The 17,259-nt window shown below is 39.1% G+C and overlaps 1 protein-coding gene and 1 non-coding gene across 3 annotated transcripts in view; both read right to left on the bottom strand.

Annotated features, from left to right (window-relative positions):
• Positions 1-17,259, bottom strand: part of FAM102B (family with sequence similarity 102 member B) — a 74,759-nt gene that overhangs the window by 12,431 nt on the left and 45,069 nt on the right. The window contains exons 7-11 of one of the 2 annotated variants that reach the window (XM_032487236.1): positions 13,647-13,742; positions 13,332-13,521; positions 13,104-13,231; positions 12,256-12,325; positions 5,979-9,625 (exon numbers count right to left, since the gene is read on the bottom strand). In XM_032487236.1, coding sequence (XP_032343127.1) covers positions 9,583-9,625; positions 12,256-12,325; positions 13,104-13,231; positions 13,332-13,521; positions 13,647-13,742 — 527 coding nt within the window. In that variant the 3' untranslated portion in view covers positions 5,979-9,582. Of the gene's footprint in view, positions 1-5,978; positions 9,626-12,255; positions 12,326-13,103; positions 13,232-13,331; positions 13,522-13,646; positions 13,743-17,259 lie in introns of those variants that run through there. The other variant, XM_032487237.1, reaches the window with a different exon arrangement.
• On the bottom strand, positions 151-223 carry TRNAG-CCC. Its single transcript has one exon. It is a non-coding gene; the product is annotated as a tRNA-Gly (tRNA).

Here is a 17,259-nt window from a genome sequence, read left to right as displayed (position 1 = left end):
CATTCCTCATAGGATTCCAGCGGATAAAATATTTCCTTTTTAAATATTTTTAAAATTTTTTATTTATTTTGTTTTTTTGGTTAAAGTTTTTTTTTTTTTTAATTTTTGGGGGAGGTAACTAGGTTCTTATTTATTTACTTATTATTTTCATGGAGGAACAGGGGATTGAACCCAGGACCTCATGCATGGGAAGCAGGCACTCTACCAGCTGAGCTATACCCTCCCCCCAAAATACTTATTTTCTGACATCAAATTATTTCATATATACGGTATTATACATTTTTTGATGCAGCTTTCTTTATCATTAGTAATGTGTTTTATAGATTCACTTCCATCTATTTATACTCCATTCTTTTTAAATGATTACATAATGCTTTTTAAGAAAAATTAATAGTAATGCAAGTTCATGCTAAAAAACCCAGACTGCTCACAAAGATATAAAGAAGGAATTAAATATCCCTCAACAGTTTGCCCCCAACCCTTCCATTTCACTGCTTAGAAAATTACTGAAGGTTTCTTATTTCTTCCCAAGTAAGTATAAATTCCGGTTTTGCAAGAACTACTGGCCTTTGGGAGGGCCGACTGTAAACTTTTTCTAGGAAAACCACTTGAATGAGCCACAGTTTGTAACTATAGAGGCTTTAAGAACAGAAACTTTGCTCCCAGGAATTAAACTGCACTGTATAGCTATGAAAAATGTGGTTCTGTAGGAGGCAGAATTATACCTGCAGATTTTTCTTGGAAAGTTACCACCACTGCCTCCACCATGGCCCGCCCACCAGAGTAGGCTGAAATCTGTGTTACCAGGTGTTAGCTGGGCCTTCCCCGGCACCTGAGATCTGAATAAGATTTGGCAGTAATTCCTATTTCCATGGTCTGGGCAACTTGAGAACCCTTTTAAGGATTTCTGAGATTTCCTAGAAGCTCACAGCACTCCCTTCGAGTGCAGCTGCCACACAACTGATATGTGAAACTCTGCCCGCCCCTCCAGGGTCTCCACAAGACTCACAGGACACTCCTCACGGCAGCACCGGCCTTAGCATCCTTCCCTTAGCTTCTCACCGCCCCACCCTTCTCTCTCCTCTCCTTCCCAATCTTCCTGTCTCCAGAACACCTGGCAGTTCAGCTGTCCTTACCGTAATGCTCTTAGCCCCTGGGGGCTCTCATTTCTGTCAGGAAATTATTCCAAGTGAAAGTAATTCCCTCAGCTAGAGCCAGAGTTTGGGTGCCAACCAAATCACCTTGTTATACCTGGCACTACGGAGACTGAGCTGAGCAGCTGCAGACGGGAGGTCAGGACTGAGCACTGCCAGCAGGGCCATGGTGGAACCTTGATTATTCCTTCATGGAGGATGCAGGTGTTAACTGTGCTAACTATGGCCAACATGGTTTTTCACTGTGTACAGTGCGTACCTTTGGGGACATCCTGAAGTAGGCAACTTCAGGAGTATTGGGGAGATCTAGCAAACCAGTGGGTAAGAGCTGAAAGTCAAATTTGGACAGTAAACTTCACCTCTTCTGCAACTGGTTTTTGAAGCCAGCGGCAGGCTAGTTATACACCCATCTTTTGGCAGTTACCTGTCAGTGGCCTCCGCCCATTTATCTGCTGGGTTCTAAGTTCCTGTCAAACTGTATGTGCTCTGTGCCAGCACCGGTGCAGTTACTGCTGCCGACTCCATTTCATCCTGTATGATGGGACCCTACCTGGAACTAGTCAAACTCTGATCATTCTGTTCTTTCCCGGAAACGCTGCATCACTCCGTACTCCCCCACCTCATCTTTGACTCAGACACTCTGCTTTCATGGAGTAGGCTGTGTTTTTGCATTGCTATGTCTTTATCCAGACTTGTGCCTCTGTCTAGAATCCCTTGATCATGCTGACCACCCAGTCCTTTCCAGGAGGAATCATCATGTCACTCAACTTACAGAATCTTTCATTAATCCCATACTAAAGGAAAACAATTTTACCTTATTTAGGCAAAGTATGCAATGCTTTAAAATCTTTTTGCACGTATTTCAAATTTTTAACATTTAGTATTGAAAAACACAAAGGTTTTTTTTTTTTTTCCTTTGGTATTAATTCAATGGAATATAGGGGATAGAAGAGCCAGACACATGTGGGAGAGGCAGATTTGAACTGAATCACTGAAGTTCAGTACCAGAAGGTGGCACACTTTTCCCACTTAAAGTAAATGCAGTCCTTTGCTTTGAGGACTCCCTGATATAAATAAGTCCCAGAAAAAAAAAAAAAAAATCCTAGTTACGCCCATTTTCTTTAGAGGTTTAAAGCTTTTTGCAGTGCATACTCAGGAAGATCACTCCTGAAATGGTCTAAAGGTCTAGCAGTGGAGTCAATTTCTTAAATGGCTGAGGAGATATCTCAACCCAGCTGAGCTGTAACTGCATAGGAATGAAGTCTTAATTCATACAGGATGGTCTCTGACACTTCCTTATTTTGTGGGTCCCTCGGGAATAGAGATCACCGACTCAGAAAATGTCTAAATGTAAGCCTTTTCTGTTTATGTTTCCTAAAATTTGTGATGCATTTTGTGTAATGTGGGGTGGATTAACTCCACCAAAGATTTCGTGTCATGCAAACAGAAAGGTTTTGTTTCCTTACATGTGCTGCAACCAGGTATGTGCTATGTATATACAGGAGTGAAAAGGTAAAATAAGGTGAAGGAAAGGGGAGACTATAAGGAGGAAGGGAGAGAGAGGGAGAGGAAAACACTAGGTGCTGAGGGAGGGTGGGGTAAGTCATATAAGAAGGCTGGGTCTGGGGACCCCATGCCTGAGATGTGGGTGAGAAGTTCTGAGGGGGCCAGGTCACAAACAGATAGGAAGATATTCTGTGCTGATGGACTGGAAGAATTAATATTGTTAAAATGACCACACTATCGAAGGCAATCTATAGATCCAGTGCAATTCCTGTCAAAGTACCAAGGGCACTTTTCACAGAACTAGAACAAGTAATTTAAAAATTTGTATGGAAACACAAAAGACCCTGAATAGCCAAAACAATCTTGAGAAAGAACAGAGCTGGAAGAATCATGCTCCCTGACTTGAGACAATACAATAAAGCCATAGTAATCAAAACAGTGTGGTATAGCACAAAAACAGAAACATAGATCAATGGAACAGAATAGAGCCCAGAAACAAACCCACATATCTATGGTCAGTTACAACAAAAGAGGCAAGAAAATATGGTGGAGAAAAGACAGTGTCTTCAACAGGTAGTGCTGGGAAAGCTGGACAGTTACATGTAAATCAGTGAAGTTAGAACACTCCCTCACACCATATACAAAAATAAACTCAAAGAGGTTTAAAGACCTAAATATAAAACATGACACCATAAAACTCTTAGAAGAGAACATGAGCAAAACATTCTGATACAACTTGTAGCAATACTTTCTTAGGTAAGTCTCCCAAGGCAAAAGAAGTAAAAGCAAAAATAAACAAATGGGACCTAACCAAACTTAAGAGCTTTTGCACAGCAAAGGAAATCATCAACAAAATGAAAAGACGACCTATGGAATGGGAGAAAATATTTGCAAATGATATGACCAATAAGGGGTTAATATTCAAAATATATAAACAGCTCATACAACTCAACATCAAAAAACCCAAAAAACCCCCCCAAAAAATGCAAAACCCCAAAAACCCCAAACAACTTGATTAAAAAATGGGCAGAAGACTAAAATAGACATTTTTCCAAAGAAGACATAAAGATGGCCAACAAGCCCATGAAAAGATGCTCAACACTGCTAATTATTAGAGAAATGCAAATCAAAACCACAATGAAGTATTACATTGCAACTGTAATGGCCATCGTCAAAAAGAACACAACAAATGTTGGCAAAGATGTGGAGAAAAGGGAACCCTCCTACACTGTTGGTGGGAATGTATACTGGTGCAGACACTGGAAAACAGTATGGAAGTTTCTCAAAAAACTAAAAATGCAACTACCATATGACCCAGCAATTCCACTCCTGGGTATATATCAAAGAAAGAAAAAACACCCCACTAATCTGAAAAGATACATGCATCTCAACACTCATAGCAGCATTATTTACAGTTGCCAAGAAATGGAAACAACCTAAGTGTCAACAGATGAATGTATAAAGAAGATGTGGGATACACACACACGATGGAATACTACTCAGCCATAAAAAGAATGAAATTTTGCCATTTGCAACAACATGGATGGACTTGGAGGGTATTATGCTAAGTGAAATAAGTCAGCAAGAGCAAGAAAAATACTGTATGAAAGCACCTATATGTGGAATTGAAAAAAATAAACTAGTAAATGTAACAAAAAAGGAAACAGATTTACAAATACAGAGAACTAATGGTTACCAGTGAGCAGAGGAAATGGCGGAGGGGTACAACAGGGGTAGGGGACTAAAATGTACAAACTATTATGTATGAAATAAATAAGGTACAAGGATATATTGTACAACACAGGGAATATAGCCAATATTTTATAATAACTATAAATGGAGTATAAGCTTTAAAAATTGTGAATCACTATGTTGTATACCTGTGACTTAAATAGTATTGTACATCAACCTATATTAAAAAAAAAAAGAGAGAAAGGTTTGAGGGGATAGATCAGAGGGTCATGCCAGGTTCTGCTGTGTGCACAAAGTTATCCCAGATGATCCTGTACGGTTCTATGTACTGGGGAGGAGGTTTGAGGGTTTCCCCTGGAGTACCTATACCCCACCCCACTTCTGCCAGCATGTAGGATGCTTTCTTCTTAACTCAGTAAACTTTCATAATCTGCACTGTCCAGGGAAGTCATGACAATCTACATAGAGAGATCTGGGTTCAAACTCACATTGAACCATAGTTCTTTATTAACTTTAAATTGCTGTTATAATCTGAGTATCAGCAGAGGGAATGTGTTGGCATTGCTTTTCCTCTCTGTGAGGACGTTCTAGTCAAAACAGTCTGTACAAGGGTGTGGTGACCCTGAGTACCATTTCAGTCATGATCTTAACCTCTCATAATGCACATTTATTGACCATCTTCTAGAAATAAGATATGCGTGTAGATGCTACACAAAGACCAATGTGGGCTTGATCAACTGAGTGCCTCCTAGGCAGCATATTCTTAACATCAGCTCCTGTGTTCTTCATCACAACCCAAAAGAGTCAGTGGTATTTTCTCCATCCTAGATTAGGAAACATGTTCAGATGGGAATCTGAATTCAGACTCAAGTTTGTCTTACTCCCAAGTGCCTGCCCACGGGACTGCAGGGGCTGTCCTCAGGCCTCAGAGAAATGTGTTTCACCAGAGGCATTCAGGTCTGTATTCTTTCTCTACTGCCTGGCCACAGGTAAAGGGAATCCCCCAGGGAGAAGTTATACACTGGTTTTTTTCCTTTCATTTTCTTTCCTTGGCAAAAATCTCACAGATTTCTGATAGAATCTTAACTGAAATTTTAAAGGCTAAACTCTTCCAAACTTTAAGATATGATTTTTATTGAACATGTGTAAGATTCACTTTTACATTTCTCAGATATTTAACAATAAAAAATTAGTTTTGGTAAAAAAAGGAAAACATATCCTGGATTTATAGTTGGACAGTTAAAACAAAGAAATACTTAAATATGAAGGTCATTCTCCAAGTATTACAGATTTGAATACTAATGGAATCACTTCAATAAAAAATTTTTCATACACATTTACATGATTATCCACAACTGTATCAACTTCCAGGGAACCAAATAAAATGGGTAAGAGGAAGGTGATTCTCAAAATAAAATGTGTTTCCAAAAAAATAATTGAGCTCAATATACCCTAAATGTCTTCCTGTATATGGGATTTAGTCAATGAATATTAGCAAGAGAATTGTTATATATATATATATATGATGGACATAAACGTGTAAATGTGGAGTATGCAGTCCATGTAAATTAAAAATTTTGCCAGCTTTGTCATATGGAGAGAAACTAGGGACCACTCACACGACCATTTAAAATATAATGTGTATATTTTATCTTATGAGAAGTCATGTATATAGGAATAAGGCCTTTATTTCCAAAGCAATCTTACAACAGGTTAATATAGGCATATTTTACCCTTTGTATTTTTAGACTTCATATTCTTTAACAACATCTCAGCTATTAAGACTGTGCACAGTACCTAAGCCAACATATGGGTCACAGCATAACACAATTTCAACTGCAGTACTAGACTATATTAACATGACGTACCACCGAGGAGAACTGACCAAGTATATTTTCTGAACTGCCCCAGTTAAAGGTCTGTTAAAATAAAATGCAACCCTGTCATGAGCCCAGTCTCTTTCAGAGCATTATCATATATAACGGAAGCCTAACACGTCAGAGAACGTCAATGAAGTATGTAATAATACCATCAGCTTGAACTTGCAAAGGGGTCTTATCAGCATGGAAATCTTAAATTCTAAAAATACTTCTGGGTGTTTTAACTTATTAAAACTCATCAATACCTGAATATGTTTTGACTGGAGCTAGTAGGAGATTTTTTTTCCCCTTCTAGCAACAAATGGGCTAAGTGGTGGACCTCTGTGGCTCATGGTTTTCATTAAAAAAAAAAAACAAAAAACAAAGAAGTTAGTTTGGACATCATTACTCTGACAGTATTTTGCTGGAATGGGATGGTGGACTTTAGGATTCTTGGTCAAGACTTTCTCAGATTTTAAGTACTAATCGGAATCAGTTGTCCATTTACAGAAGCCTTCAGCACCACCATGGCAAAGGGGAGTTGACCATCAGAGTGTAAACCGATGGGTCCAGGGCCTTCCCTGCCCTTTGCTACCCTTCACATCCTCTCTAGTCTTGGTCACCAGCACAAGATGTGGGCTCCTGACTGGTCTCTGTATTTTCTCCAAGCAAGGTATTTAAGACACTTCATTACCTGATCACAAATACATAGCTTTAAAATACCATGAATCTTCTTCTCTAGGATAAGATTAGAAAAAGAAAATGTTATATACATCTGCAAATTCTCTAAGACTGGATGATTTAAAATTCAACTTTGCTATTAAAAAATAAAATATTTAATATTTAAAAATTTATTATGATTTAATTTTCAAATTCAATTTTCTAACCTCAAAATGGAACCCAAAGTGGACTTGGTATTTAATAAGCAGATTTTTTTTTAACAGCTACATGGTTAAGACATTAACAGTACATACTCTAAGAAAAACTAGAAAGTAAGATGAACACTTGGTCTTTTAACAAATATTTTCAAGGACTGTAATGAAATGTGATTACAAAGTTGCTGACGGGACACAAAATAGAATAAAATGAATCCAGACTTTCACTGACTACAGAGGATATTGTCATTTTTTTTCTTTCTAATATTTTTATTTGGTAAAAAAATCTGAAATATTTACTCCTACGTAAATCAAGATGTATCTGGTGGCCAGCTCAAATCATAAAGGCACGATTTTCATGCTTTTCAAAATCTCTCCACACTTTGTTTTTTAAAAATAATTCTATATCATATTAAATACCAAGGGCCAGTCTTGTATGAAGGTCCTGGGCGAAGGGCAGCCAAGGATGAGGAAGATGGGGCAGTGCCCTAATCACAGCATCTTTTACGTCTCTGAAGAATGTCCTCACTGAACCTAATTTACAATCCAGTTTTCATTATCACTTTCAAAACTGCAAAATCATTTGCAGAAGTGCCAATAAAAAATATAGCTTAGGAATAATACTTTGAAAATAGAAAAATATGTTTTTAAGACATGTCAATAACTATCTCTCTAAACAATATCTTCATATCTCTATTAAAAACTTTGATTCTTTTTCCTTCCCATAATATATAATGAATGGATCAGTTCACCTGTTTATTTGCAGACAGCAAGTCGTTTACCACTTACAGTAATATTTTCCTTGGTTAGACTAAAATGATAAGGTCAATCTTTTTCTTTCAAAACAAATCTTAAAAATAAGAAAGTATAACTGGTGACTCAGAAAATCCTATCTCTCAACATTCAGAATATTTTAAAGTGGGGCGTTATCTCTCTTAAAAAACCTCAGAATCTATTATTTATAAAAGTAGTATTGAATTAATTTGGAATGCCCAATCCTTGAAACATTAAAAAAAAATCCTAACATGAACTATTCAAAAACTTTCAAGCTTCTAAATTTGGATATTAAAATAAATTTTCTTAAAAAAATAATATATATTTGCCCTTATTTTGCCAACATGAAACCATTAGACCAAAGTAATTCTATTCTAACATACTACATTTCTTGGACATGGTTTGGAAAGTAAGGACTGGGAATTACTAGTTCTATACAACCAACATTTTTCTTCAGTGATTGAGTGGATTCCAAGCAAATTGAGGTCTTTCCACACAGAAACTGTCACGTGAGACTAGAAAAACTCTTACGGTTTATCTGCTGTGCTATTGAACTGGATCCAGATTAGATATTCTTATTTTAAAAGCTTATTTGATGCATGTGACATTCTATTCTCGCTTCAAAATAACTAATTTCTGATATAGTAAAGAAGAAAACATGTATCTGATCAAGGGGGCCAAAACAGAAAACCACGAGTCCGTGTCAGTGATGTCAAGTGGCTGTCCCCTGTCTTTTATCCATTACCTCCTTGGAATAATTTTCAGTTTCAGATAAGCCTGAACTTAAGTAGAAAAGGCAGCTCTGTTTCTGATCATATCACAATTTTCCTCTTGTTGTTCTAAATTCTGACTTCTGAAACCAGCAGACAGTCTTATGTTAGTTAACAGAGCTCTAACACTAGGGTGTCTTACGGAACCCTAACACACCAAATCTTAAACTTACCTCCAACCTCTTCTATAGTGCTAGTGCGAGTTCTGCAGCTCATCTAAAATTAACAAGTAATGATACACACTGGCGTAATAATGGCATTATACCCACTCACATACCTCAAACTTAAATAACTCACGCTTGTTATTCAACTTATGACTGATACTTTAAGAATTAAGCATTTCACATGTTTAAGTTGTGGTATAACATTTTCCAAAAGCACGAAACACCCACATTTTATATCAATTATTGCATCAAAAAGAGTTAATGACCTTAGTACAATAATGCAGGTAGTATAATATGGAAGATTTCCTTCACAGGAATTATACTTATTCTTGGCAGAATCTACAGGGTTTAAATTATTTTCACTTACTGTCCTCAACACCAAAAATTAATTAGAGCTCGACTCTGTCGAGCACTTCTATCACAGGTTTTACACTTCGACACTAAAACTATACTCAGAGGTACAGCACTGTTTTTTCCCACTGGATGTTTAGAGAGAAAAAGCAGGCTTTTCATTATTCTGTGCAGTGACCGCAGAAGCCATGTATCTCCAAGCGCACGAGGCACACTGCCCCAGTACTACCTTCCTGTGGTCCCTGTTGGTGGGTGAGAAAGGACAGTGGTGGTAACCTTCGGAGAAGAAATCAGTGTTGGCTTTCCTCTTGATAGATGAACAGGCTTCATTTTTTAAATAGGTTCATTTCCTTATAAGCGCTTGAACAAAGTGCCTTGATAGCTCGACTGCCCACATCTGAATCCCACAGGGCAGCTTCAGCTAACCAGCTTGACTTCTAGCGTTTGATCACAACTTGTTCATAAGCTCCAGACCCCACCCTGAAAGTGGGGGGGGGGGGGAACCAACAAAACCTTCAAAATTTGAACTCTAGTGTTTGAAATTGTTCCAGTTAACCTTCTCCCCAAAGTGATAATGCTTGAGGCAATTTTTTACTTGATTTGATATCCACAAGGTTTAAGGACACCAGAGATAGAAAGCACTTGAAATATTAAGTGTTTATAATTGATACACGGGGATTAGTCTAGTCCTTGATCACCTCATACTTATTCCCACAAAAATCTAGTAATGTTTCCAAATTCTTACCCTATCAACACTGTGGCAAATATGCTTATTTATAAATCCCCAAATCGGCCTCATCCAGGAGCATATATTGACTCTGACAGTCTAGGTCTTGCACTGAGTTAATGGATGATAATTTTTAGTTGCATTAGTAGTGTCGTGTCTTAAGGTACTTTACTAGAAAGTGCAAAAATTATTCGTAAATCTGCAAGTATCTTTATAAGTGGTCAGTACTGTAAGTCGTATCTGTCATTAATGCAGATGAAAAGGGAAAAATGACCTTGAAGAGGGATTTATTTCTTCACGAGCTTGGTTTGCCAGATCACTGGTTGTCCCCCAAGATCTACTCACCCCTTCTTCGTGGTTTTAGCCAGGTGCAGGCAGCTTGGCTAGAGACCACATTTCCTGAACTCCTTTGTACATAGGTGCAGCCTTGTGACTAAGTTAGCCCCAGGGAACGTGAATGGAGACATGCCAACTTCCACCCCTCTTGCTTAAAGGGAGAATGGCTTGCCTTGGACAAGTAGCGATTTTGACAACACAGGTAAGGAGGATGGTGAAGGACAAAAATGGAGGTACCTGCATCAGTGAATCACTTCTGGGGCAAAGCTGTCCCTCCAGGATGGCTATTGTATTTTTGGGTCTCTATTACAGGAACTTAGCCTTTGCCCTATTATGCCGGCTACTAATTGACCTCTATTAATGAAATAGGGAGAATACTGAAAGACTTAAAATTTGCAAGCTTTGTGAATAAAGTACTGAGAAACACTTAAGTAATGGCCTCATCAATGGAAAGGGTGTTTTGCTATTGTTGATGCTCCTAGTAAGCACCCTGGCCTTGTGTTACAATGCAATGAACACACATGTTCCCTCCATTGCTTCTTGGTCTGGGAAGATAGAGGGTTTTTTTTTGTTTTTGTTTTGTTTTTTTTGTGGTGAAGGAAAGTGCGGTGTTTATTGTAGGGCACCCAGCGAGGAGTCCAGGGCAGCGAGTGCTCAGAACACCTGAACTCCCCTGATAAAGGTTTTCTATAAGCCTGTAAACACCCAGTGCCTTTTTGATGGAGCTGAATTTTTCTTTTTCTTTCTTTCTTTCCCTTTCTTTCTTTCTTCCCTTTCCTTTCCTTTCTTTCTGTCTCTCTCCCCCCCTCCCTCCCTCACCCCCTCTCTCTCCTTCCTTCCTTCCTTCTTTCCTTTCCTCTCCCCTCCTCTCCTTTCCTTTCCTTTCCTTTCCTTTTCATGGTTCCTTTTTAATTACAAACTAGCACATGATAAATCCTTTGGTACTTCTTACAAAGTATCGATCATAAAACAATACTTACTAAATGCAAAAAAAAAGCAATATATTAAAAAATATTCTTTAGCAGCAGAACCCCTTTTACAAACAACATCTTAGAAGAACCTCAGTATCCGTAACAGATAAAAGTAGAGCTGCTCTTAAGATGAGATTTCTATTCCCTGTCTTACCACCTGTCATACCTGATTGTAGTTGCTGATGTAGGTGTTTCCTCCTTTGTACCCTTTGGGCCCTGCAATGTGCTGGGCACCCAAGAGGAACTCAGTACAATAAGTATTGGTAGAAGAAACAAACTATACATTGTTTTAGGCTTTGAGAGTAACACTGGAGAGTAAAAGAACTGTCTTGGACCAAGGGGGCTCCCTCCCCCTGCAACTCTGACTTACTCTGTAGTTGTGCTGGAACTCGACATACATATTACAGGGCAATACTGAGCACCGGGTGCCCAGGGGTCATGCTGTGGGGAAGCAGTGGAGTGATCAGAATTTCTAAGGTGTCCTCAGCACCTGTGCTCACTATCACTGGCTGCAGTGCCGGGAATCAGAATGGCTAAGTTTGGCAGGTGCCTTTTCTCCTTCTGAATCTGAATAACTAGCAAAATGAAGATTGGTTTTCTGAACTTATTCTCCTAACATGCATGTTAGACTCCAGTATGGTGGGGAAAAGAGGACAAGCAAGGTCAGTAGCAGCATCCGCTGCTGAGGGGCTGTGTGACGGCTCATGACACACAAGACCACTGATGGACAACACAGTTTTGCTTTGCTCTAAGATATCAGGCTAAGAACTCTTTTCTAAATGTCCTTTTTATAGTGCATCTTGCCCAGTGCTCTACTGGTCCTCTACTAATACATTCTAAAAGTACATCTAAGGAAACCAACAAATAAACTTATAAAATACAATTTCAAACATACTCAGAATAAGGAAAACTAAGAGCTATACTAGGAGCTGTAATTCTCATGGAATTACTAATTACTGTGCTTTCTAGCCTCAATCTAATACAAACTTTGCAACTTTCATCTTCTACGCATGAAGATTTGAAAGAAAAAGTCAGTCTATTCTTTATTTTAGTAAGATACTATTTGGACTCCATACCTGTTTGGAAGATGACGACTGCCGAAGGTTGCTCTTCCCCCAGGACCCACAAATAACCTCAGTCCTTCTTCTGCAATACACATTTACAGGATTTGTTACATGTACAACTATTAGATTATTGTCAAATAATATTCATATTATAGTAAGTTCACATTTCAGCTTTATTAAAGAAATAAAAAAAACTTTAAAAAACAAGCTACATCCATGTTTTAAACCAGGCAATTTACAAGATACCCTAATTATGTCTCATTAACTTTCTTAAAGCCAAGCAAAGAAGGCAGCTGTTCCTACAAATTTCCTCAAGTGGGGTTTAATTATTTCTCTCTACAACCGGTTACATAATGAAACTAAGTCCATTGTTAACTGCTCTCTATTCACACCAGCATGAATAATTATACCTTTCAATTTGGTGGCATGTAAATTTTCAGTTTCAGTGAAATTGCTAAGGACGGAACTGAGGGACTGTGTTATTTACTATCATTTCAAGATCACCACCCAACCTTCCAAATTACAACAGGACTTGAGGTACTCAAGCCTCGCTGTGACAAAGCAGGTGCAGGTATCTACCATAAGGTATACAAACATGGCAGACACTGATGCATAAATTAAAAAACACAACAGAAGCTTTCTTTAAAGTTGGTATTTTTAAACTAAAGTTAATTCTTTTACGAATTTAATATCCATTAACAAATGAGCCATAGTTATCTTCAGATTTTTAGGGGTGTGAAATTTATTTTACAAAAATGCAACAGGCAGGATCGTGATGCACTGCCTCTTAACTGCTGACCCATGGAGCATACAAACCTGGATCACATACATCTATGTGTACTTAATGGTTATCTACGCACCTTCTGCACTGGAATCTAGGCTGAAGTCTTGACTTTGTAATATTTTCTCCACAACATCATCTGCATCCACTCTGGTGTCATCAACTCGCTTCAGCTGAGATTCTACAGAATCTTGTTTCACTGGGCATCTTTGAAAATAATTTTTAAAAATTTCCTCCTTTTTAAAATTGTGTTATGAAAACAAAGTTGTTTTTTTTTTTCCATTTAAACCAAGACCAAAATGATTACCTGTTGGGTGTTTCTGAAGCTGTATCTTCTTTGTCAGCTGCATCAGGATTTGGTTCAGCTATCTTTTGCTCAATTTCATCACATGGCTCTAGAATACTTTCGATCCCTGTTGATGTACTTCCCACGGAGGTGTTTCTCCTGTGGCAGAGCTCAGAGAAACTAGATGACCTGGAGTGGCATGAGCTATACCCTGTCAGAGAAAATCACTCTGGATGTAATACGAAGTATCAAACACACTGCAACCAAATATTCTCTCCCTCACCATAGCAATTCCAAGTCCCTTTAGAGCAATTCAACTTTACTTTTAGCCTCTACCTGATACTTTGGACTGCTGGCTTGCATAGCTTGACGTTCTAGAGTGTCCACAGGCACCAAGCTCATCTGGAACAGAGGCACTCTTTGCTGAGAGATCTGCAGTGAGTCATAACATAATGTTACTATTACTGCCAATAAGTCAATGGTCAATTTGTCTTGTACTCTGCAGATTTTATAAACTGCTAAGTTCATTATCAAGTTATAGAGAGAAAGAAATCTCTTTAAATCAGTACCATGTAAACAACTGTGTTGCAAGAAATACAAGGAACTTAAATACCTCAGTTTACTGAAGAATTATAGTACTTTTCGTAAGATTTAACAGCACTTCATTGTAAATAAAACTATTTTAGTTTTTCTGTTTAACGTTTCTCTAATAAAAATGAGTCTGAGATGTTCTTAAAAATTCTCATAAAATTGCCAGGTTTTTGTTTGGTTCTAAGGAAATCTTGCTCTCCCAAATCCATCAAAGCAGTAGACTAAAGAGTACTTTGTTACTTTCGTGTTCGTGTTGCTGGTGCTAAGCTATAATTTGGTTTAAATCAACACAGCATGTGATGTAGCACTGAGAATAAAGTTCTTCAGAAATTGATTACAGTATTCAGTCTCAAAGTAAATGTACAAAAAAAAAAAAAAGCAGTGTCAAAGCCATTTCTAGTATTTCCCTGATAATGTGCATAATCCAGATGCCAATTATGTATTTCCAGAGCCAGGCTTCTTCCACAGAATGCAGAACTGTGACCATTTTCACAAGGGCGAAATATCTGGAAATCAGAACTACTTTTCACTTAGAGGCAAAAGAAAACCAATTGAGTAATGCAGCAATTATAGCAGCAGTTCTATAAGTGATATTGAACACAGATGGACCGATGAACGCTGCCAAACACGTGAGCTACTGGAGAACCTGGCCCTTCTCCAAAAGGCTTCTCATCTCTGGACAGACTGTAAGATACAAATCCAAGTGAACATCCCTTTTCCTACTTGACGGTGGTTCTAAACCCAATTAGCTACTAGTTCTAAACCCAGATTCTCAACCAAAATAGTTGGTTCCTATCAAGAATTATATATTTAACTCCTAGGGTTGGCCAGATCGTAATTCATCCATTTGTTTACTGGTTTTCAAAATTTATTCATTCAAGTAAGTATTTATTAAGCCCCTACCAGGTCATGTGCCCAATACTGTAAGAGATAGAGGGGTACAAAATAAATAAGATAAAATATATGCGTCACAGTTTATAGAGTTGAAGCAGTTTTAATACATTTTGCCAAGTACCAAAATACAAGCACCAAAAAGAAGCTACCAAGAGCTCCAAAGGACCACCATCCCCACAATCCTGTCCCCACACCTCTGTCCTCCTTGATTTCCTGCCTGCCTCTCTGAGTGCAGACTTTTCTCTGGATGACGGGCAGGAGTAGGGCTTCTGAGGCAGAGAGAACAAAGTCTTTAAGTCCTGGGACCAGCATTCACTGCTCACACAGGAACTTGGCTACCTTCTGGCATATGCCCAAGAAAAGCTTTCCCACCTGCCAGGGTCCCACAAGAATGAGAAAAAAAAAAAAAAAAAAAAAAAAAAAAGGACAAGTGCATCGAGCACTAGCTGGTAACAGGGCGAAGACCTCATACAGGAGGTTAATTCAGGTCTTTAATGATGCATAGGGATTCCTTGGCTAGACTAGGTGGGGGAAAGCATGCCTTGTCTGTAGGAAAGTTAAGTTCGGTCAAGTTGCCATAAGGTAGTGGTGCAGATAACTGGAGGGAAGACAGATGAGTGGATGCCTGCTAATGAAGGACCTTCTCCTATGAGTTTAAGGAAGGAAACAATTCAATGGCTTTAAGCAGGGGTGTGACTGGACCAGATGGACATTTTGAAAAGATCACTCTGGCAGCAGGAAGAACGGGGGTGAAGGAGTGCAGATTTGCATAGTAATCCAGCTGAGGGATGTCTGACAGGGACAGATGGAAGTATTTAATTACTAATTAGAAGAGTGTGCCAGGACACACAGAAAGTAAAGGGGGAAATACAGGTAGAAAATACAGGAGCAAGAGTCAGGAAGACGTGTTGGGTGTGTGGAATTTGGGGCGCCTGAGGACACCCATTCACTAGTCACTGAATTTCTACCATGTCTCTGGCCTTTATGCTGTTGATACAAAACAAATTAAGACCTGATTGCGAAGAGCTTAGAGGCTTAGTTGAGAAAAAAGATAACCAGACAGATTTCAGTCTGTGACACGAAGTGGACCTTTCCAAAAAGCATTTGGAAACAGGTACCTGGAGTTTAGGATGAAGTCTGGAGGCAACACAAATTTGTAAATCAAAAATATTAACTCATGTTTACATGGTCACATTTACATTTATTTGATAGCTAAGTTCCAGGTATAGATGACACTGCCCAGGGAGAGTGAGGAGGGACCCAAATCCTGCGGAGCACCAGCATTTTAAGAGGAAGGTGCAAGAAGATAAAGGAGCCCCCAGAAGCTAGAGAAGGAGAGGTGGGAGCCACCGGAAGAGAAAGACTCAAGAAAGATGAAAACTGCCCACAGGACTTGACAATCATGTTCCTGGAGACATGATCAAGAGAGGGCAGAAGGCAGAAACCAGGGTGTGTGTACATTTAGGAGTAAATGGGCCGTGTATTCTTCCTATGAGTTTGGCTATAGAAAGTGTGTGAGAGAGAGAGAGGGCGGGGGCCCATGGAAGAGCAGCAGATAGGGCACGATGTAGGCTAATGAGTGTTTGGCTTCCAATCTGAGAAAGGACTCAGAATATTTAAACACTGAAGAGAAGGCACCAATGAAAAAGTTAAAAGTATACAAAGGATTCACTGATCCCAAATCAGGAGAGTTCATAATCTTCATTATCTGTAAGAAACAATATCCTTGCAATCTGAAAAGTGGGGAAAATGTTAATCGCGTCACTGCACCTTTCTTTTCATTCTTCCGAATAATAACCATGGTCACATGGTGTGGGAGAAAAAGGAAGCCCCTAAGTGCCTTTTCCCCAGCCAATTTGACATTCCCTCACCTGCTGCTGACTTGGGGAGCACACTGTCTACGGCTGGGACTTTGCCTGGAGAAGTGGCTCTCAAGGTGTGGCCCGAGGCCCAGCAGCAGCAGCACCTGGGAACTCAGTCAAGTAGCTTTCAAGCCCCAACCCAGATCTACTTAATCAAAAACTCTGGCTGCAGCATCAGCAAGCTATGGTTTACCAAGCCCACAAGGCGACTCTGGTGTGCACTAACGTCTGGGAACCGGACAGATGTGTGTGATTCATGGAAGAGAAGCAACACCTGAGAGGTGACTGGCAGAAGCTGCTGGGTGGGTAGGGTGGGAAAAGTCCTGCCATGTCCTGTTGTGGCATCCGTAGGGAGCAGAAGCATACAGTGGTGGGGGTCGGGGTGGGGGGGTATCACCACAGCATTTAGCTTTTAATCTGTCAGAGCATAACATAGCCTTTAGACTAAATGAAGCGTTGGCTTCAACAAAAATTGCATAGTTAAAAAACCCTGCTGATACTTATCAGTGTATTTCAAGTCATGTACAGAGTTTTAAGTCTGGGAGGCACTTTGGGAATTGTTTAGGACATCAAGTAGTACTGTTTCTCACAAAGTGAAAACC

The sequence above is a fragment of the Camelus ferus genome, chromosome 9 (assembly GCF_009834535.1).
Source record: "Camelus ferus isolate YT-003-E chromosome 9, BCGSAC_Cfer_1.0, whole genome shotgun sequence".
In the NCBI taxonomy this organism is placed as follows: Eukaryota; Metazoa; Chordata; class Mammalia; order Artiodactyla; family Camelidae; genus Camelus; species Camelus ferus.
Note: the sequence above shows the minus strand (reverse complement) of the source record. Positions and strands in the feature narration are given on the sequence as shown.